The 16617-nt window shown below is 36.4% G+C and overlaps 1 protein-coding gene across 1 annotated transcript; it reads left to right on the top strand.

Annotated features, from left to right (window-relative positions):
* Positions 1 to 879: 879 nt before the first annotated feature.
* On the top strand, positions 880 to 6893 carry Krt26 (keratin 26). The gene is made up of 8 exons (XM_020154886.2): positions 880 to 1385; positions 2356 to 2438; positions 2837 to 2993; positions 3123 to 3284; positions 3369 to 3494; positions 4381 to 4598; positions 5818 to 5885; positions 6508 to 6893. The coding sequence occupies exons 1-8, from the start codon at positions 945 to 947 to the stop codon at positions 6657 to 6659; spliced, it is 1407 nt and encodes a 468-aa protein (XP_020010475.1). The 5' UTR covers positions 880 to 944; the 3' UTR covers positions 6660 to 6893.
* Positions 6894 to 16617: the final 9724 nt, after the last annotated feature.

Below are 16617 nucleotides of genomic sequence, written 5' to 3'. Positions count from 1 at the left end.
CTATCTTGAAAAAGCCCCTCACAAAAAAAGGGCTAGTGGAATGACTGAAAGTGTAGGCCCCAAGTTCAAGCCCCAGTACCGCAAAAGAAAGAAAGAAAGAAATCTCAATGCAAATCTCCATTGACAGACACCACATATTCATGACTTTTGGTGAGAATGATATGCAAGTTACTGTAGGATTTCTAATATTTGCTTTCAGTTTTTAAAAAATCAATTTAAAAACTTCCACTATTAAAAGATCACTAGAATCTCTGATTTCAATAAGAAAGAAAACACTCCATAAAGTACGAATAACAGTGATACTCTATGTGCATCTGCAGGACAAAAGTAGTAAACATTTTTCATTTGAATCATTAATTCTTATAGGGGAAATCTGGAGTCTATTCCAGAGGTCAAAAAGTTGTACAAAGCCAGGAGTAGTTAGTGTACACCTGTAATCCTATCAACTAGGAGGCTAAGGCAGGAGGACTGTAAGTTCAAGGCTAGCCTGGGCTACATAAAGAGTTCCAAGGAGACAGAGAGAGAGAGAGAGAGAGAGAGAGAGAGAGAGAGAGAGAGAGAATATGCATATGGATCTCCAAGCCAGCCTAAGCTACAGAGACCCTCAAAAAAAAGTATATTTACATTTTTTTGTAAAAGAAATGAGTTCTGTGATCTGTGAGACTATAATTTTGTATTACTAACACTTTGAAGCTGCGATTTTAGTATTACTCTACCTGGCATCTTTTTCCTATATAAAAATATCCTTGAGGCACTTTGCCACCTACTGGACAATATTAAAAGTCACCCAATTATGAAAAACAACAATTAGGATGCTAGTAATGTTTTATTACAGAGATTGACATGGCTACTGGATCCTATAAAAGACCAATAGAGCCACATCTGCAAGGTAGACTGTGTCTTTGCTCTTCTCTGGAAAAGGGTTGCTGGGCTGAGATTTCATCATGTCTTTTCAACTTTCTGGTGGATCCAGGCAGATCTGCCCGGGAACTGGGACTGTCAGGCTGTCCGGTGGAGGGATGGGCTTTGTGCCTGGGAATGTGTGTGTTGGGCCGGGAGCAGGAGGCAGCTTTTCTTGCACTCTTGGAGGTGTTTCTTCTGGAGGGAGCTTTTGCAATGATGGTGGAGCAATAGGAAGCATTGGTTGCACTGGTTTTCTTGGAAATGAATCTGGTCTCCTCTCTGGAAATGAGAAGGTGACCATGCAGAACCTCAACGACCGCCTGGCATCCTACCTGGACCACGTGCGTGCTCTGGAGCAGATCAATGCAGACCTAGAGCAGAAGATCAAGGGCTGGTATGAGAAATTTGGGCCTGGCTGTTGCCGGGGACTTGATTACGACCACAGCAGATATTTCTCAGTCATTGAAGACCTGAAAAAACAGGTAAGAAATATGGATTTCCATAGTTCTGCTACAGACTTCTGGTGGGCATGACTTAAAGAAGAGAAAATATAAAATGTATTTAACAAATTTATGGGATGTAGAATTTGTTCACTCTGTGTTCCCAGTGCTAAGGGAAGTACCTGGCGATAGAAAAAAAATGTAGAATTATATAATGAAATGGAAACAGTTTCAAAAGATGCAATCACTTTGTTGTTTTTACATTGTCAGACCTTTTGATCAAGAGCAATAAAAGTATCCATGTGACTCTTAACTCTGAACATTTACTATCTGAAGAAAATCTAGATTTTTTTAACATAGAAAAAATGATGCTAATATAAATGCTTACTGTGTTATCTTAAATAAGCAAAAAAGTCATTTTCTTATTTTTTTCTTATACAAAATTGGAGAACAGGAGGGTGGAACAGATCCTGCCTTGATGGGGGAGGGTGTTAGCAGTGGGAGGGGGAAGGAGGTGAGGACAGGGTGAAGGAGGGTGAATATGGTGCAAACACTGTACACACATGTAAAAATGAAAAAATGAGACCTGTTGAAACTATTCCAGGAATGGGGGTAGGAGGGAAGAAGAATGATGGAGGGGATGAATTCAAGTATGATATATTTGATACATGTTGTGTTGTAATGCCACACAATAAAAAAAAAAGGAAATATAATGACATAAGAAAAAAATCCCAAACTAACAAAAATGCTACATCTTTCTTATTATCTCTTATACTTTCTCTTCAACAAAATCAGAAAAGAAGAGGGTGGAACAGGTTCAGCCTGAAAGGGGAAGGTTGTGGGGGAGAGGTGGAACAAACAATGTATACACATGTAAGTAAATGTAAAAATGATAAAATAAAAGGAGAAAAAAGAAAAGAAAAAAATAAATGCTCACTGTGGAGTCATACTGAAATCTGGAGGATCCTTTGATTTTTGATACTTAACATTTTGCACAATTTACCCTATTTAGATTATTTCTGCAACTGCCTGTAATGCCAGCATTGTCCTACAAAATGACAATGCCAGACTGACCGCTGATGACTTCAGAATGAAGTAAGTGAAAATACAGTCAATAATTATGCTGTATTTATTAGTAAAAATACTAATGTTGAATTAAAGAACATATCTTTTGCTTTTACCAAGTGTTTCAATAAAATGATTCTAGGTTAAATAAATAGCATATGTCCTTATAAAGAGAGCTATCATCAAAATTTTACATCTAGCAATATTTTATGCAATTGTTAAACACATTGGATAACAAAAAATCACCTCTGAAGAAATAATTCCTCTAAAATAAAATTCATAAATTAGTAGGTATCTCAAGCTATCTTAACAGTTTGCCATCATAAGTTCAGAAGGATGTTTAGAATGTCACATCTTTTGCATATGAAATGTCTTTACAAGCTGCGCCTTGCATCTGTCTATACTTATAATCCTTAATGATCTTTAAGATATGAAAATGAGCTTGCTCTACACCAGAGTGTTGAAGCCGACACTAGTGGTCTTCGCAGAGTGTTGGATGAGTTGACCCTTTTCACAACTGACTTGGAGATGCAATGTGAGACCCTCAGTGAGGAACTAACGTACCTCCAAAAAAACCATGAGGAGGTAAGGAGGCCTGCACAACAGCTCTGTACAATGTCTGATTTCCTTCCTCAAGTACTCTATTCATTTCATAGCAGAGTGCCAGTATCAATCAAAATCCTTCTTTGAATATTAATGCTGACCCCTTCCCAGGAAATGGAAGTCCTACAATGTGCATCTGGAGGGAACGTGAATGTGGAAATGAATGCAGCCCCAGGAGTGGACCTAACTGCTCTGTTGAACAACATGAGGGCAGAGTATGAGGAACTGGCTGAGCAGAACCGCAGAGATGCTGAGGCCTGCTTTAATGAGAAGGTACACCTATGCAAATTATACAGGAGGGGCTGGTTCAGTAGACAGTCAAGCTGGTCACTAATCCTTCTGACAATTCCACTTCAGAGTGCATCACTGCAACAACAGATTTCGGATGGTGCCGGAGCAGTCACAGTAGCCAGAAATGAGCTGACAGAACTGAAACGCAATCTGCAGACCCTGGAAATAGAACTTCAGTCCCTTGTGGCTCTGGTATGTAGGAATTGCTATTTAATTGAACATGTGTGCATATTAGTCCATTTGCCATTACTATAACTAAATACTTAAGTCTGGATACTTTGTAAAGAAAAGGAGTTTATTTAGATCAGTTTTGAAGGCTGAAAAGGAAAATGGATTGCACCAGCTCATAATTTTGGGGGCTGAAAGTTTAAATTGAATGACACCAGTTCAAATAGCCTAGCACCAGAGCTCCCCTACAACACATTGTGGTGGGTGGCATCATGGCAGAAGCACATACAAGAGGGAGAGATCAGATGACAAGACAGGAAGCTGGAGCACAAGGAAAGGCCAGGCTCATCTTTTATAACATCCTTCTCAGGAGAACTAATTAGGATCCTTGGAGAACTGTATCAATGTCTTCCTAAGCAGCACCCTCAATGACCTAATCACTTCCCACTAGACTCAGCTCTTAAAGGTCCCAGCACCTCTTAACATCACACTGAGACAAAGTTTCCAATACACAAACTCCTGGGAGATGCACTCAGACTATCTCCAAACCAAAGCAATGTGTGTGCATAGGTAAGTAAATATGCGTATAACATATACAAGTACAATATATGTAATTATATATGACTAATAATATAAAGTATATTAAATATCAAGAATTCTTTGACCCACCAATACTAAAACTTGAAAAGATGATTTTTCTTTTCAATGGAGAGGAAATATTTTTTAAAATCTTACCAAGTTTGATTTTCTTTTTCTTTGGTTTTTCATTTTTTTTCTCCAAGCCCAGACCCCACTTTCGGTTTTCAATAGAAAATACTTAGGCCTTGTTCAAGTATTTCTTTCTACCTTGAGAATGTTTAAAATACAAACATGCCTTTCTCTTTTAAGCCTTACTTCATTCTTCTTTCAGAAACAATCCTATGAATGTTCCTTGGCTGAGACCGAAGGAAATTACTGTTTTCAACTCCAACAAATTCAGGATCAGATTGGGGTACGGGAGGAAAATTTACAACAGATCCGAACAGAAACAGAGGGCCAGAAGATGGAGCATGAACGGCTCCTCAATATCAAAACATTTTTGGAAAAAGAGATTGAAACATATTGCAACTTACTAGATGGAGAAGAAAGGTAAACTTTAACTTGTGAAAAAAATTAACCTCACAGCAACCAGATTTTTCTCAGTGTACTCTACCAATATTATAATCCTAGAATTTCTTAAAGGTCATATTCACATATAGCCTCAGTTTTATATACATATAAATATAGTTATATATAGTTTTATATATAGTTGCATCCAAGTGAAATGAAAGAAGGCAGAAATTTGAAAATTAAGATTTTAAGTATGTAAAGTATTTATATGTACAATTATATAAAGGACAATTAAATGTGGAATACTTAAGAATTCCAGTACTCTGACCCAAAGGAAGCTTTACTTTCTGTGATTTGTGCTTAAATACATTTTTATAATAACTCACCTTATTTTATTATTACTTCACTAGTTACCCCACACATACCCTTATCAAAGTTGAGCAATGATGAGAAGGAAGATTTCATTGGAAAGGCTCCATAGTTTGTTAACCAAGTGCAAAAAAAAAACTCTAGAATTGCAGCCCTGAGTATGACTCACACCACGTGGTTTAACGTCTTTGAGCCACAGTTTCCTCATTGGTAAAGTTGTGATAACACCAAAACCATACTCTTAACTGCTCTCAGCCACAGCACTTACTGTATAGGTAAAGTGCTTTGACCATGGCTCACACATACATAAAAGGACGCTTGCCTGCAGTCGGTCACACAATGGGGAATATCTTCTGCCTCTCCAAGGCCAGGGTGAGCCCTCTACAGCCTATCCTCTTAAGAACCCAACAGTGATGACTCCTTTCTCAAAACAAAGTACTGAGACACCATTCATTTGTCACTTTACTGACAGCACAGCAATGCTATACATAACCTTTTACATCAAGATGTTTTATTTCTAACGGTGTAAACTACTGGAATTTCTCACCGCTATATTTTCTGTAGCACCTAACCCAACCCCTTCTATTCAATAGGAACTTCAAACATGTTCATTGGCTGGTTAAATGAAAATTCAGAATCAGAATTTGATGTTCCCATATTGCTAGACAAAAGAGATAGTGTCTGGTTGTGAAGAAATTTCTGATCATACACATCCATTTAACTCTTTTTCACTCTGAAGTCATGCAAAGCTTACTAATATTCCTTAAATGTAGATGAATTTAAATCTTATTGATTTAAACTTTGGAACTCCAAACTGCTTACTCCCAATTTATAGTTACAAGTTCCCTATTGAAAGAAAAAATGCAGTAATTTACTCTTCTCTTCACAGAAAAAGCAAATCCACATGTTATAAATCAAAAGGAAGCAGGCCTATAAATTCTGGAAATCAAATCAAAGGTAAAGAAAGAGTTTCACTTTACATTCTTTAGAGTCCTTCAGTTTTATTAAATAAGTGATTATTTGTTAACTTAATAAAATTTCTCAATTTTGTTATAGTGAATAAAGAGATGACAGGTCATCATGACAATATTTGTATTTTATAGCCTTGTAGAATGGGTATTGTCAAATTACTAAAATGAAGAATCAATCCCTCAATATCATTCTTATTTGAAACATTTTTTCATGAATTCAATTCTTTGATAAGACTTCCTTTATTTTAAACCACAAAAATAGGGCAAGTTGGTATCAAAAAGAAAGCCTGACTTGCTACAGACCTATCCTAAACTTATCTGATGCTTAGTTTGCTTTAATCCATATTTCATTTATATTTTTAAACACCCTCTGCTCTAAAAAAAATCTGATAAAAAATTGCTTTAAAATATTAGTTTTAAGTCTGACTTCACACATAGTATTATATCTTATTTCTTTGGAAATGCAAAAAACAATTTTTAAAAGCATACCTATCATGACTAAACACTTTTCATCCTGTTAAGAGTGATTGCTGAAAATGATAAAATAAAAGGAGAAAGAAAGAAAAAACTAAAGAATGATCACTGAACTTTCATTTGTTTTATTTCAGACTCAACAGAAGAAACATTCATCAAAACAGTAGTTGAAGAACTAGATCAACTTGGGAATGTCCTTTCACTGCGAGTCCACTCAGTTGAAGAAAAATCCTCTAAAATAAGCAACATTACAGTGGAGCAACGAATACCTTCTAAAGCATCATGAGGGAAAGTCATTTTAAAAGCAAAGCAATCTGCCTCAGAAAAATCCCATTGACCAAATAACCCAAGAAAATTATTCACTCTGTCCTTAAAAATAAGAGGACTAGAATCTGGTTTACTTCTTTTCCTTTCTCATGTAATCCTTTCCAAAAGAAGGAAACATTTTGCTGTATCTGTAGTTTTTGTTTTTATTTTGTGGGTCTATTTTGCCATTTCATTAAAAAATTCTTCTGTTGCAAGTTATTTTTTTAATAAATCTGCTTCTTTTTAATTTCCGCAGTTGATCATGTGACAATATTAAGGTAATGCTAATAAAATAATATGCTTCACTTCACAGTCACATTTACCATCATTAATGACAGGAAAAATAGAAAAGTACACCAATCCTAATTTCGGATCCCAAATGGTTAACTATGCAAATGACCTGATCTCTTCAGGTTTGGGGTTCTATGGATGTAAAAGATTATAATAATCAATCATCAGAATTCATTCACCCTTGAAATGCCTAGATAGATGATTGGCAAATGTTCATTTGTTGAATCTGAATCTGGTTAGCTGTTTTTCCATCTAACAACACATGTATCACTTTGCTCTTACCATAATCCTGACCAAACAAACTGATATGCCCCTCTCAAGTATGAGAAATGTTCTAGATCTTGTTCATTTCCTCCTGCACACAAGATTATGCCTAACAGCCTTACAATTATTTTGGGAAGCACAGCTGGAGCTAAAGAGCCCCAATTCTAAGCAAAGTTCTAAACTAAAGAGGTTTTTGCACTTGGAGTAGAATGAGGAGGGGAGCTCTGCAATAACTTGGATTTCCAATTTATAAGATGGGGTATCATTAAAGGGTTTTGACAAACTGATGTATAGACAATATGGAATTTAAAATAGTCTATAAATACCAAAGTGAATCATCCCAGGGTTCTGGGTCATCTGAGATTCCATCTGTAAGTCTTGATCATCATTATTTCTAGTTCCCATGTAATATAGTTGATCTCAACCTGAAGACAGTTTTTTAAGATGTACATACAGAGGAAAATTACCTTTGCAGGGTCTTCTTGCGAGTAATGGCCCAAACCATGATTATCAAAGCTATAATTTCAGTGATATGGAGTTGGATTAGGTTAGATTAGAAGTATTTTGATTGCAGAACTACAGTGATAACACCCTAGAGTTGTTGAGTGTGCTTGAATTTACCTTACATTTATTAACAAATCATCATAAAAACTTGTGAGTTAAGTGTTTTATCTTTATATATGAGGAAACAGATATTCAAAGAGATTAAGAAATTTCCCTCAGGCTACACTGCTAACGTGTGGTGGGGTCTAGATCGTCTTCTGTTCCAAGGTGACCAGAGTCCCACGGCACAAAACAACATAAGCATATGATTTCACAGAAGCACATACTGTTTTCACACTAAAATTCCATCAATATCAAAAAGGACCACAAGTAGGTAGATTCTTATGCACATAACCATCAGTGAGTAGTAGTAGTAGTGTGAGCTTACCCTCTAATTCACTTTCAGATACTCTCCCAGCACTTCCCCTGTCTACCCCCATATTATTTAAGTCCTGGTCACTGGATGGCCCCCTCCCTTAGGCTACCATTTCCTTCATAATGTTTTATTATGCTCTCATTCTGACTACTAAAGTCACATAGAGACTCTATCTCCTAGAAATTAGAAGACTATAGCTACATACTCCACTCTCTCAAAACATTTGGATGACTTACCATCTTGCAAACATACCATTGTGCTCTCATTCTCTTGTGACTACCAGTAATAGTCACTCCTGCTATTCTCAAAGAGTTCCTTTTCTTTCCAAAAAACATCTTAACATATTTTCCTATGTTCACCTCTTCCTACTTAAACAGATAGACTTGCCTTTCTATGTAATACAGATTCATAGTTAAAATAAACATAAGCTATTACTCCAAATAAATGCTTTTAATGAATGACCATACTTCTTAAATGAAGAGCAAAAACTTTAAGCACTCTTCTTTGTTTCTATAAAGTCAGTATTTGCAAAAATAATAAAATAAAAAGTAAAAAAGTAAGTTTATCACCAATATTTGACAAAGCTCAAAATTTTACTGGGCGTCCTTAATTGTGAACTATTAATAAAAGGAAATCCACTTATACATAAATCATAGCAAAGCCACAATGCAAAGAGAGAATCTTAAAAATCAGCGATATGGGAAAAATTATTCCCTTCCAATGAGTAGCAATGGGAATACATACCAATTCTCAACAGCAACAATGGAAGCCAATAGAATGTCTTCAATGTGCTGAGAGAAATTCCAAAGTGTCAATAAATTTATTAAAAGTACTCAACTACATTAGTAACTAGAAAAATAAAAATCTAAACCATGTGAGATGCCATTTCATCCCCGATGCTCTGGAAACTTTCAAAATATTTGCCACAAATCCTGCATTCTGCTATGGAGTTCTAATTTGAAACTACTGAGAACAATACTCCACAAATATTCCTTGTATATTATCAAGTATAAAATTAGTCAACTTTAATAACAAAAAATAAAAGAAAATGAAAGAGTAAAGAAAGTATAAGGACCTGTGGAAATCCACCAAGCATCTAAATATACAAATTATGGGAGTTTGATGAGAAAAGGATGAAAGAAAAGGGTAAAAAGCTTACTTTAAAAAATACTGTCTGACACTTGCTGCAAATTGAGAGCCTAAGGAGCAAGTGGGAACCTGCCCATCCCACAGGCTGTGAAGTTCTTTAAGGCCAGCAGTGGCTCCTACTACACAAAGAAAAGAAGCTTCTAAAGTGAAAGCAACACAGAAATGGACAACTGACTCTTAACTGGCCCTCTCCTTAACCCACATAACAGCCTCAACCCATACACTAGGAACTACAGGAGATTCCAGATAGTTTTTCTCTATCTGTGTGGTGCTAGGAATCACACCTGGTGTCCTCAGCATATGCATGAATGTTTGGCTGAATGTTTCCCTACTCAGCTATACCCCCACTACAGTGGCAAGAAACTGCACCTAAACCCTACCACCAAACAGTCCTGCTCAGACATTAAGAATACTTGAACTGAAAGACAAGTGATTTAAATTCCTAAGTAATGACTTGGCCTTAGATGTGAAAATCTCAACATAAAAACATAGGAAATATGAAAAAATAATTCAATATGACTCCTCCAAAAATAAGCAATTCCACAAGAATGGACTCTAATGATAGTGAAGTGGATATCCTAAAGAATTCAAAAGGATGATTTTAAGAATGAAATTGAAGGGGACACCTATAAGCACCTGAATGAATTCAAAGAGAATTACAAATAACAGTTTGATGAATTCAGAAAGAATGCAAATAAACAGCTGAATGAAATAAGGAAGATAATGCAGGAACCAAAAGAAGAATTCAATAGATACATAGCAATCTTTTTTTTTAAAAATCAAATTGTAATTCTGAAAATTAAAAGCTCATTAAGTGAAGTTAAAAACTTAGTTGAAAACCTAATCAATACACTGGCCATGTTGAAGACAGAATACCAGGGCTTGAAGACAAGATAAATGAATTCAAACATTCATATAAAGGTAAAGAAAAAAATTTTAAAGTACATATGGGACATACCAGACTTTTGGACACCACTAAAAGACCAAACCTATAAATCATAGGCATAGAAGAAGAGAAGAAGTACATGCTAAAGGCATATAAAACATATTCAATAAAATAAGAGCAGAAAATTTCTCAGATCTTCAAAAAGAGATGGTCATCCAGGTATAGGAGTCTTTAAGGACACCAAACAGACAAGACCAGAAAAGAACCTCTCCATGTCATATTACAGTTAAGATATTAGGGATACAGAACACGGAAAGAAGTAAACACTAGAAGATAAAAAGACTCACCATGTTTATGGATTGACAGAATTGATATTGTGAAAATAGTTATACACCAAAAGCAATCTATGGGTTCAATTCAATCTCCTTCAAAATTCTAATGTCATTCTTCACAGAAACAGAAAAATCAATCCTAAAATTCATAAGGACGCACAAAAGACCTTAAATAGCTAAAACAATTCTGAACAAAAAAGGCAATTCCAGAAATATCACAATACCTGACTTCAAATTACACTACAGAGCTACAGTAACAAAAATAGCATGGAACCAGCACACAGGTTATTGGTTTTTTTGAAGTTTAGCCTTTTGAGCTTCTTGTATCTTCTACTTACTAATCCCTTGTCAGATGTATAGATGGCAAAAGTTTTCTCCCATTCCGTGGGCTGTCTCTTCATTCTAGTGACTGTTTCCTTTGCTGTGCAGTGGCTTTTTAGTTTTATGTAGTCCCATTTGTCAGTCCTTGCTCTTTTTTTGCTGAGCTATTGGATTACAAAGAACCCTTCATACACTGCTGGTGAGAATGTAAATTAGTATAATCACTATCAAAAGCTGCACAGAGAATCTTCAAAAAACTAAAGATAGAACTACCACATGACCCAGTGATATATACTCATTCTTGGGCATATATCTGAAGAAATATAAGATGAGATACAATAGAGACACTTGCACACTCATGTTTATTGAAGCACTATTCACAATACTCAAGCTTTGGAATCAGCCTAGATGCCCTTCAACCAATGAACAGATAAAGAAAATGTGACTTATATACACAATGGAGAATTATTCAACCATAAAGAAGACTGAAATTATGGTTTTTGCAGGAAAATGGATGAAACTGGAGATCATGATGTTAAACGAAGTAAGCCAGATTCAGAAGAACAAAGGTCACATGTTCTCTCTCATATGTGGAATCTAGACCTAAAAAATATATAGATATATACATCCACATATATGCATACATATACACAAAAACATGACTGCAGTCAAGGAATTGTCAGAGGGGGGGAGGACGAGGGAGAGAGGGGAGAAGGAAAAAGAATGATGGGGGAACAATGCCAAAATACAAGGTATCTATGTGTGAAAGGGGCACCAGCCAACTCACTGAAAGCTGTTGAAAAATAGGGGGATGGTGGAAGGGTGAAAAGAGAAAGTAATTAAGGAGGTCAACCTGATCAATGTATAATATATGCATGTGTGAAACACCACAGCGTGACCCCTTTGTACAATTAATATACATTGTTTTTAATTTTTTAAAAATAGAACCCAAACCATATGCTATCTACAAGAGATTTGCTTCAGCTTTAAGAATACACAGAGACCAAAAGCAAAGGAATACAAAAAGTTATTCCATCTTTTGTACAAATGGAACCAAAAAAGAGTAAGGGAGCTATACTTATACCAGACAAAATGGACTTTAGGTCAAAAACAATAAAAAGAAACAAAAACAGTCATTATCTCACTATACAGATGTCAATTCATCAAGAGGATATAATAATTGTGAATATATGTGCCCCCAACATTGGAGCACCAAAATATATAAAACAAATAACATATTAATAAATATATGTAGAACATTATAGCAAAACAGAATATACATTCTTTTTAAGTACACAAAGAACATTCTTCAGGATAGATTTTTTTTTGGTTTTTTTTTTCCTTTTATTATTCATATGTGCATACAAGGCTTGGGTCATTTCTCCCCCCTGCCCCCACCCCCTCCCTTACCACCCACTCTGCCCTCTCCCTCTCCCCCCCACCCCCTTAATACTTCAGGATAGATTGTATATTAGGCCACAAAAAAAAATTGGAGAGGGGCAGTTCTGGGGTTTGAACTCAGGGACTTGTGCTTGCCAGGCAAGTGTTCTACCACTTGAGTCACTCCCCCAGGCCTTTTTGCTTTAGTTATATTTTTTCAGATAGGGTTCCACACTTTTTTTCCAGGACCAGCCTTGAACTATGACCCTCCTTCCTAAGTCTCCTGTGTAGCTGGGATTATAGGCATGAGCCACCACACTCAGCTCTTACCAAACACTTAATTAAAAACTAATATCAAGCTTTCTCAATTTTCTCCTGAAAAACTGAGATGGAGGAAGTACTTTCAAACTTATTTAATGAGACCAGAATTACCCGGATACCAAAGCCACACAAGAATATTATAAGCCAATATTTATGAGAATATAGATCCTCAAAAAAATGTATCAAACATAGTTCAATAGCATAATAAAAGAAACATTCACAATGATCAAGTGGGATTTATTCCTAAAATGCAAGGATGCTTCAATACATGCACATTGATAAATATGATAAATCACATTAACAGAATTTAGAACAAAAATTTTGTGATCCTTTTAATAATTTCAGAAAAAGCATTGACAATATTCAACACCTTTTGTGACAAAGAAACTCCCAACAAAGTAGGTATGGAAGGAATACATGGCAACATAATAAAAGCCATATGTGACAAGTCCACAGCCAACATCATTCTCAATAGTGAAAGTTAAAAGCTTACTTGTAAGGTCAGGAACAAAACAAAGATGTCTTTTCTCACGGAGCCCTAGTATCTCACACCTGTAATCCTAGTTACTGGATTAGGAGAGATTAGGAAAATTACATTTGAGGCCAGCCCAGGCAAAGAGATTCACAAAACCCTATCTTGAAAATATCCAACACAAAAAAGGGCTGGCAGAGTGACTCAGGTGGAAAAGCACCAGTCTAGCAAGGTTTAGGCCCTCAGTTCAAGCCCCCCAGTACTGCTAAAAAAAAGAAAGTATCTATTCTCACTACTTCTATTCAACATGGTACTGGAAGTCCTAGCCAGAGCAATTAAGCAAGAAGAAATAAAAGGTAGCCAAATTGGAAAGGAAGAAGTCAAATTGTATCTGCATTTTACATAAGATTATACATAGAAAACCCAAAACACTTCATTAAAAATGGTTAGAACTAATAAATGAATTGAGTAAAGATGTAGGATACAAAATCAACAATCAAAAATTAGTAGCATTTCTATTCACTAATAGCAATCTCAAAAAAGAAATCAAGAAAACAACTCCTTAACAATAGCATAAAAATACATGAGGAAAAAGTCATAAGAGAAAGATCTTTACACTAACAATTACAGAACATTATGAATAAAATTGAAGAAGAAAAAATAAATTGAAAGATATCACTGGTCCATGAAAAAGAATTGACATTATCAAAATGTTCATATTAGACAAAAATCCCCATTTACAAAAAACCTCCAGTACAACTTTTTACCAAAATAGAAAAACCTATCCTAAAATTCATATGGAACCACAAAAGATCCTGAAGAATGAGCAAAAAGAACAAAATTAGAAATTGGGCACTGGTGGCTCATGCTGTAATTCTAACTACTTGGAAGGCTGAGATAGAGCCTTGATCAAGGTTCAAGGTCAGCCTGGGAAAATAGTTTGCCAAAATAACAAGAGCAAAATGGACTGGAAGTGTGCCTAATGCAGTAGAGTGCCTGCTTTGCAAGCACAAAGATCTGAGTTCAAATCCCAATCCCACGCCAAAAAAAAAGAAAGAACAAATTTAGCAGTATCACGTCACCTGATGTGAAAATCTACTATAAAGCTATTTAATCAAAACATCATGATACTGGCACAAAAACAAACTTATAGACTTATGAAACAGAGTGAAGAACTCAGAAATAAATCCATGCAGTTGCAGTCAATTTATTTTCTTTAAAAAGATGCCAAGAGGATCTAAGATGGCGACTCGAGGGCAGAAGCAGACAGTGTGAACTCTGTAAATCAAAAATCTTGCTGAGATGCTGGGGACACACTTGGGAGAAATAAAGCACAAAAAAGAATCAAAACTTTGATACCCTGAACCCCCAGCCCACACAAAGCTTCTCCACACCACATTACACTGACAAAACAGGAGGGCCCCACCACCAGATGCCAGCTCCAAACCTGCTTGGGAGACATCCAGCAGACAAACAGATGAGCACCAAACATCACACAGTATTCCCACAGCCCACTCTGGTATAAACCAGCATAGCCCCCTGGACAGACTGAATCCCCTCCACACACATACACACACACAAAAACTGAAGAATAAACAAGGAACTGGAAAGGAACATGCAGCAAGGCAGCAGGGTGCTGTAAGCCCACCAGAGAAGCGGGGAGTGACAGGGAGCTGGTCTCCACGCAAACTTTCAATAAACAAAGGCTGGAAGACAGAAGGGCCAACAGCGGGTGGGTGATAAGCCACTGCCTGAAAAAGGGCAGGTAGCAGTTCACAAAGCTCATCTCCTAAGCCAGTGAGCAACATCCAAAGTCAAACGACATTGCAAAATTAAAAAACAATCAGCAAACCATCACAACACGCTGACACCAGGGAGCCAGCTGACGGATCTCTGACCTTGTCCCAGAGAAAGGGGACAAGGCAAAGAAACAATCCCCCAGTAATCAAGCACAGTGAAAACCCAACTCCAAAGCAGGAGAGTTGGTGGGCTACAGAGCTGATTCCAGAACCTGAGGACAATATACAAACTTAAACTGCCACACCCCACTGAGGGAGGAGCTGACCAAGCAGCTGCTGCTGAAAGACACAAAAAAACACTGGCGAGACTCCTCAACCACCCAACAAGACTAAGACTGAGCCTCTGCTTAAATACCAACACTAGAACTGGATGCTGAAGCAGTAACACCAGAACTACTAAGACTGAAATTTCTATTTTTCCTGAACCTGGAATTTTTTTCTGTGTCTCTTTGTTTGTTTGTTTGTTTCGTTTCCTGTTTGTTTCCTTGTGTGTGTGTGTCCATCTCTCCCTGTTGATTTGTTTTGTTTTGTTTTGTTTTGTTAGTTTCACTATTGTGAGTTAGCTAATACTAAATTACACACAGACCAGGGACAGAAATACCACACACACACTAACCTAAAACCCAACACACCCACAAAACAAAATTAAACCAAGGGAAAGAAAACAGGTGACTGAAACCACCAATAGCCTATCAAGAACATAGTTACAAGGTACCAAGTGGAGTGACAGGAAGACAAAAAAGGGATGGAAACCATTCTCCCCCCAAAATAATTTAATACAGGATTCAAAGGGAAATGAAAAAAACAGATACCCAGGTCCAGACTCCAACAAAACAAAGATAAACTACTCCAAGGAACCCAAGGAGGCCCACAAAAACACCATGAAAGAAGAAATCCTTCAAGTAATCACTGAGAATTTCATGGAGATGTTACTAGACATGGTCAATCAAAATGTACAAGAGGCACTTAAGAAATTCCAAGACACCAAAAATAAAGAATATGAGAAGACACAAAAATAAATAAATGAACTCATAGGAGCCCTAAATAAACACCAAAGTGAAACAGAGAACACTATAAATAGAGAGATAAATGAATTAAAGTTGAAAATTGACAATATGAAAGAGGAGGTGACCCATGATATGGAAAACCTCAGAAAAAAGAATGAAACACAAATACAAAACACAATGGAAGGCCATCCCAGCAGACTAGAACAAGTGGAAGACAGAATCTCAGAACTTGAAGATGAAATGGAAATTAAAGGAAAAACGGAAGAACTATTAGTCAAACAACTTAAGACCTGTGAAAGGAAAATGCAAGAACTCACCAACTCCATCAAAAGACCAAATCTGAGAATAGTGAGCACTGAAGAAGGAGAAGAGGTTCAAGCAAAAGGAATTAATAATATATTCAACAAAATAATAACAGAAAATTTCCCAAATCTAGAGAAAGCTATGCCCATTCAGATACAGGAAGCCTCCAGGACACCAAACAGACTTGACCAAAATAGAACTACCCCACAACATATTATCATTAAAACAACAAGCACAGAGAATAGAGAAAGAATATTGAAGGCTGTAAGAGAGAAAAAACAAATAACATACAAAGGTAAACCCATCAAAATCACAGCAGATTTCTCAACAGAAACCTTAAAAGCAAGAAAGGATGGAGTGAGGGCTTCCATGCACTGAATGAAAACAACTTCAACTCTAGGATACTCTACCCAGAAAAAATATCATTCAAAATAGATGGAGCAATAAAAGTCTTCCATGATTAGCAGAAACTAAAACAATATATGACCACCAAG

Source organism: Castor canadensis, chromosome 11 (genome assembly GCF_047511655.1).
Source record: "Castor canadensis chromosome 11, mCasCan1.hap1v2, whole genome shotgun sequence".
In the NCBI taxonomy this organism is placed as follows: Eukaryota; Metazoa; Chordata; class Mammalia; order Rodentia; family Castoridae; genus Castor; species Castor canadensis.
Note: the sequence above shows the minus strand (reverse complement) of the source record. Positions and strands in the feature narration are given on the sequence as shown.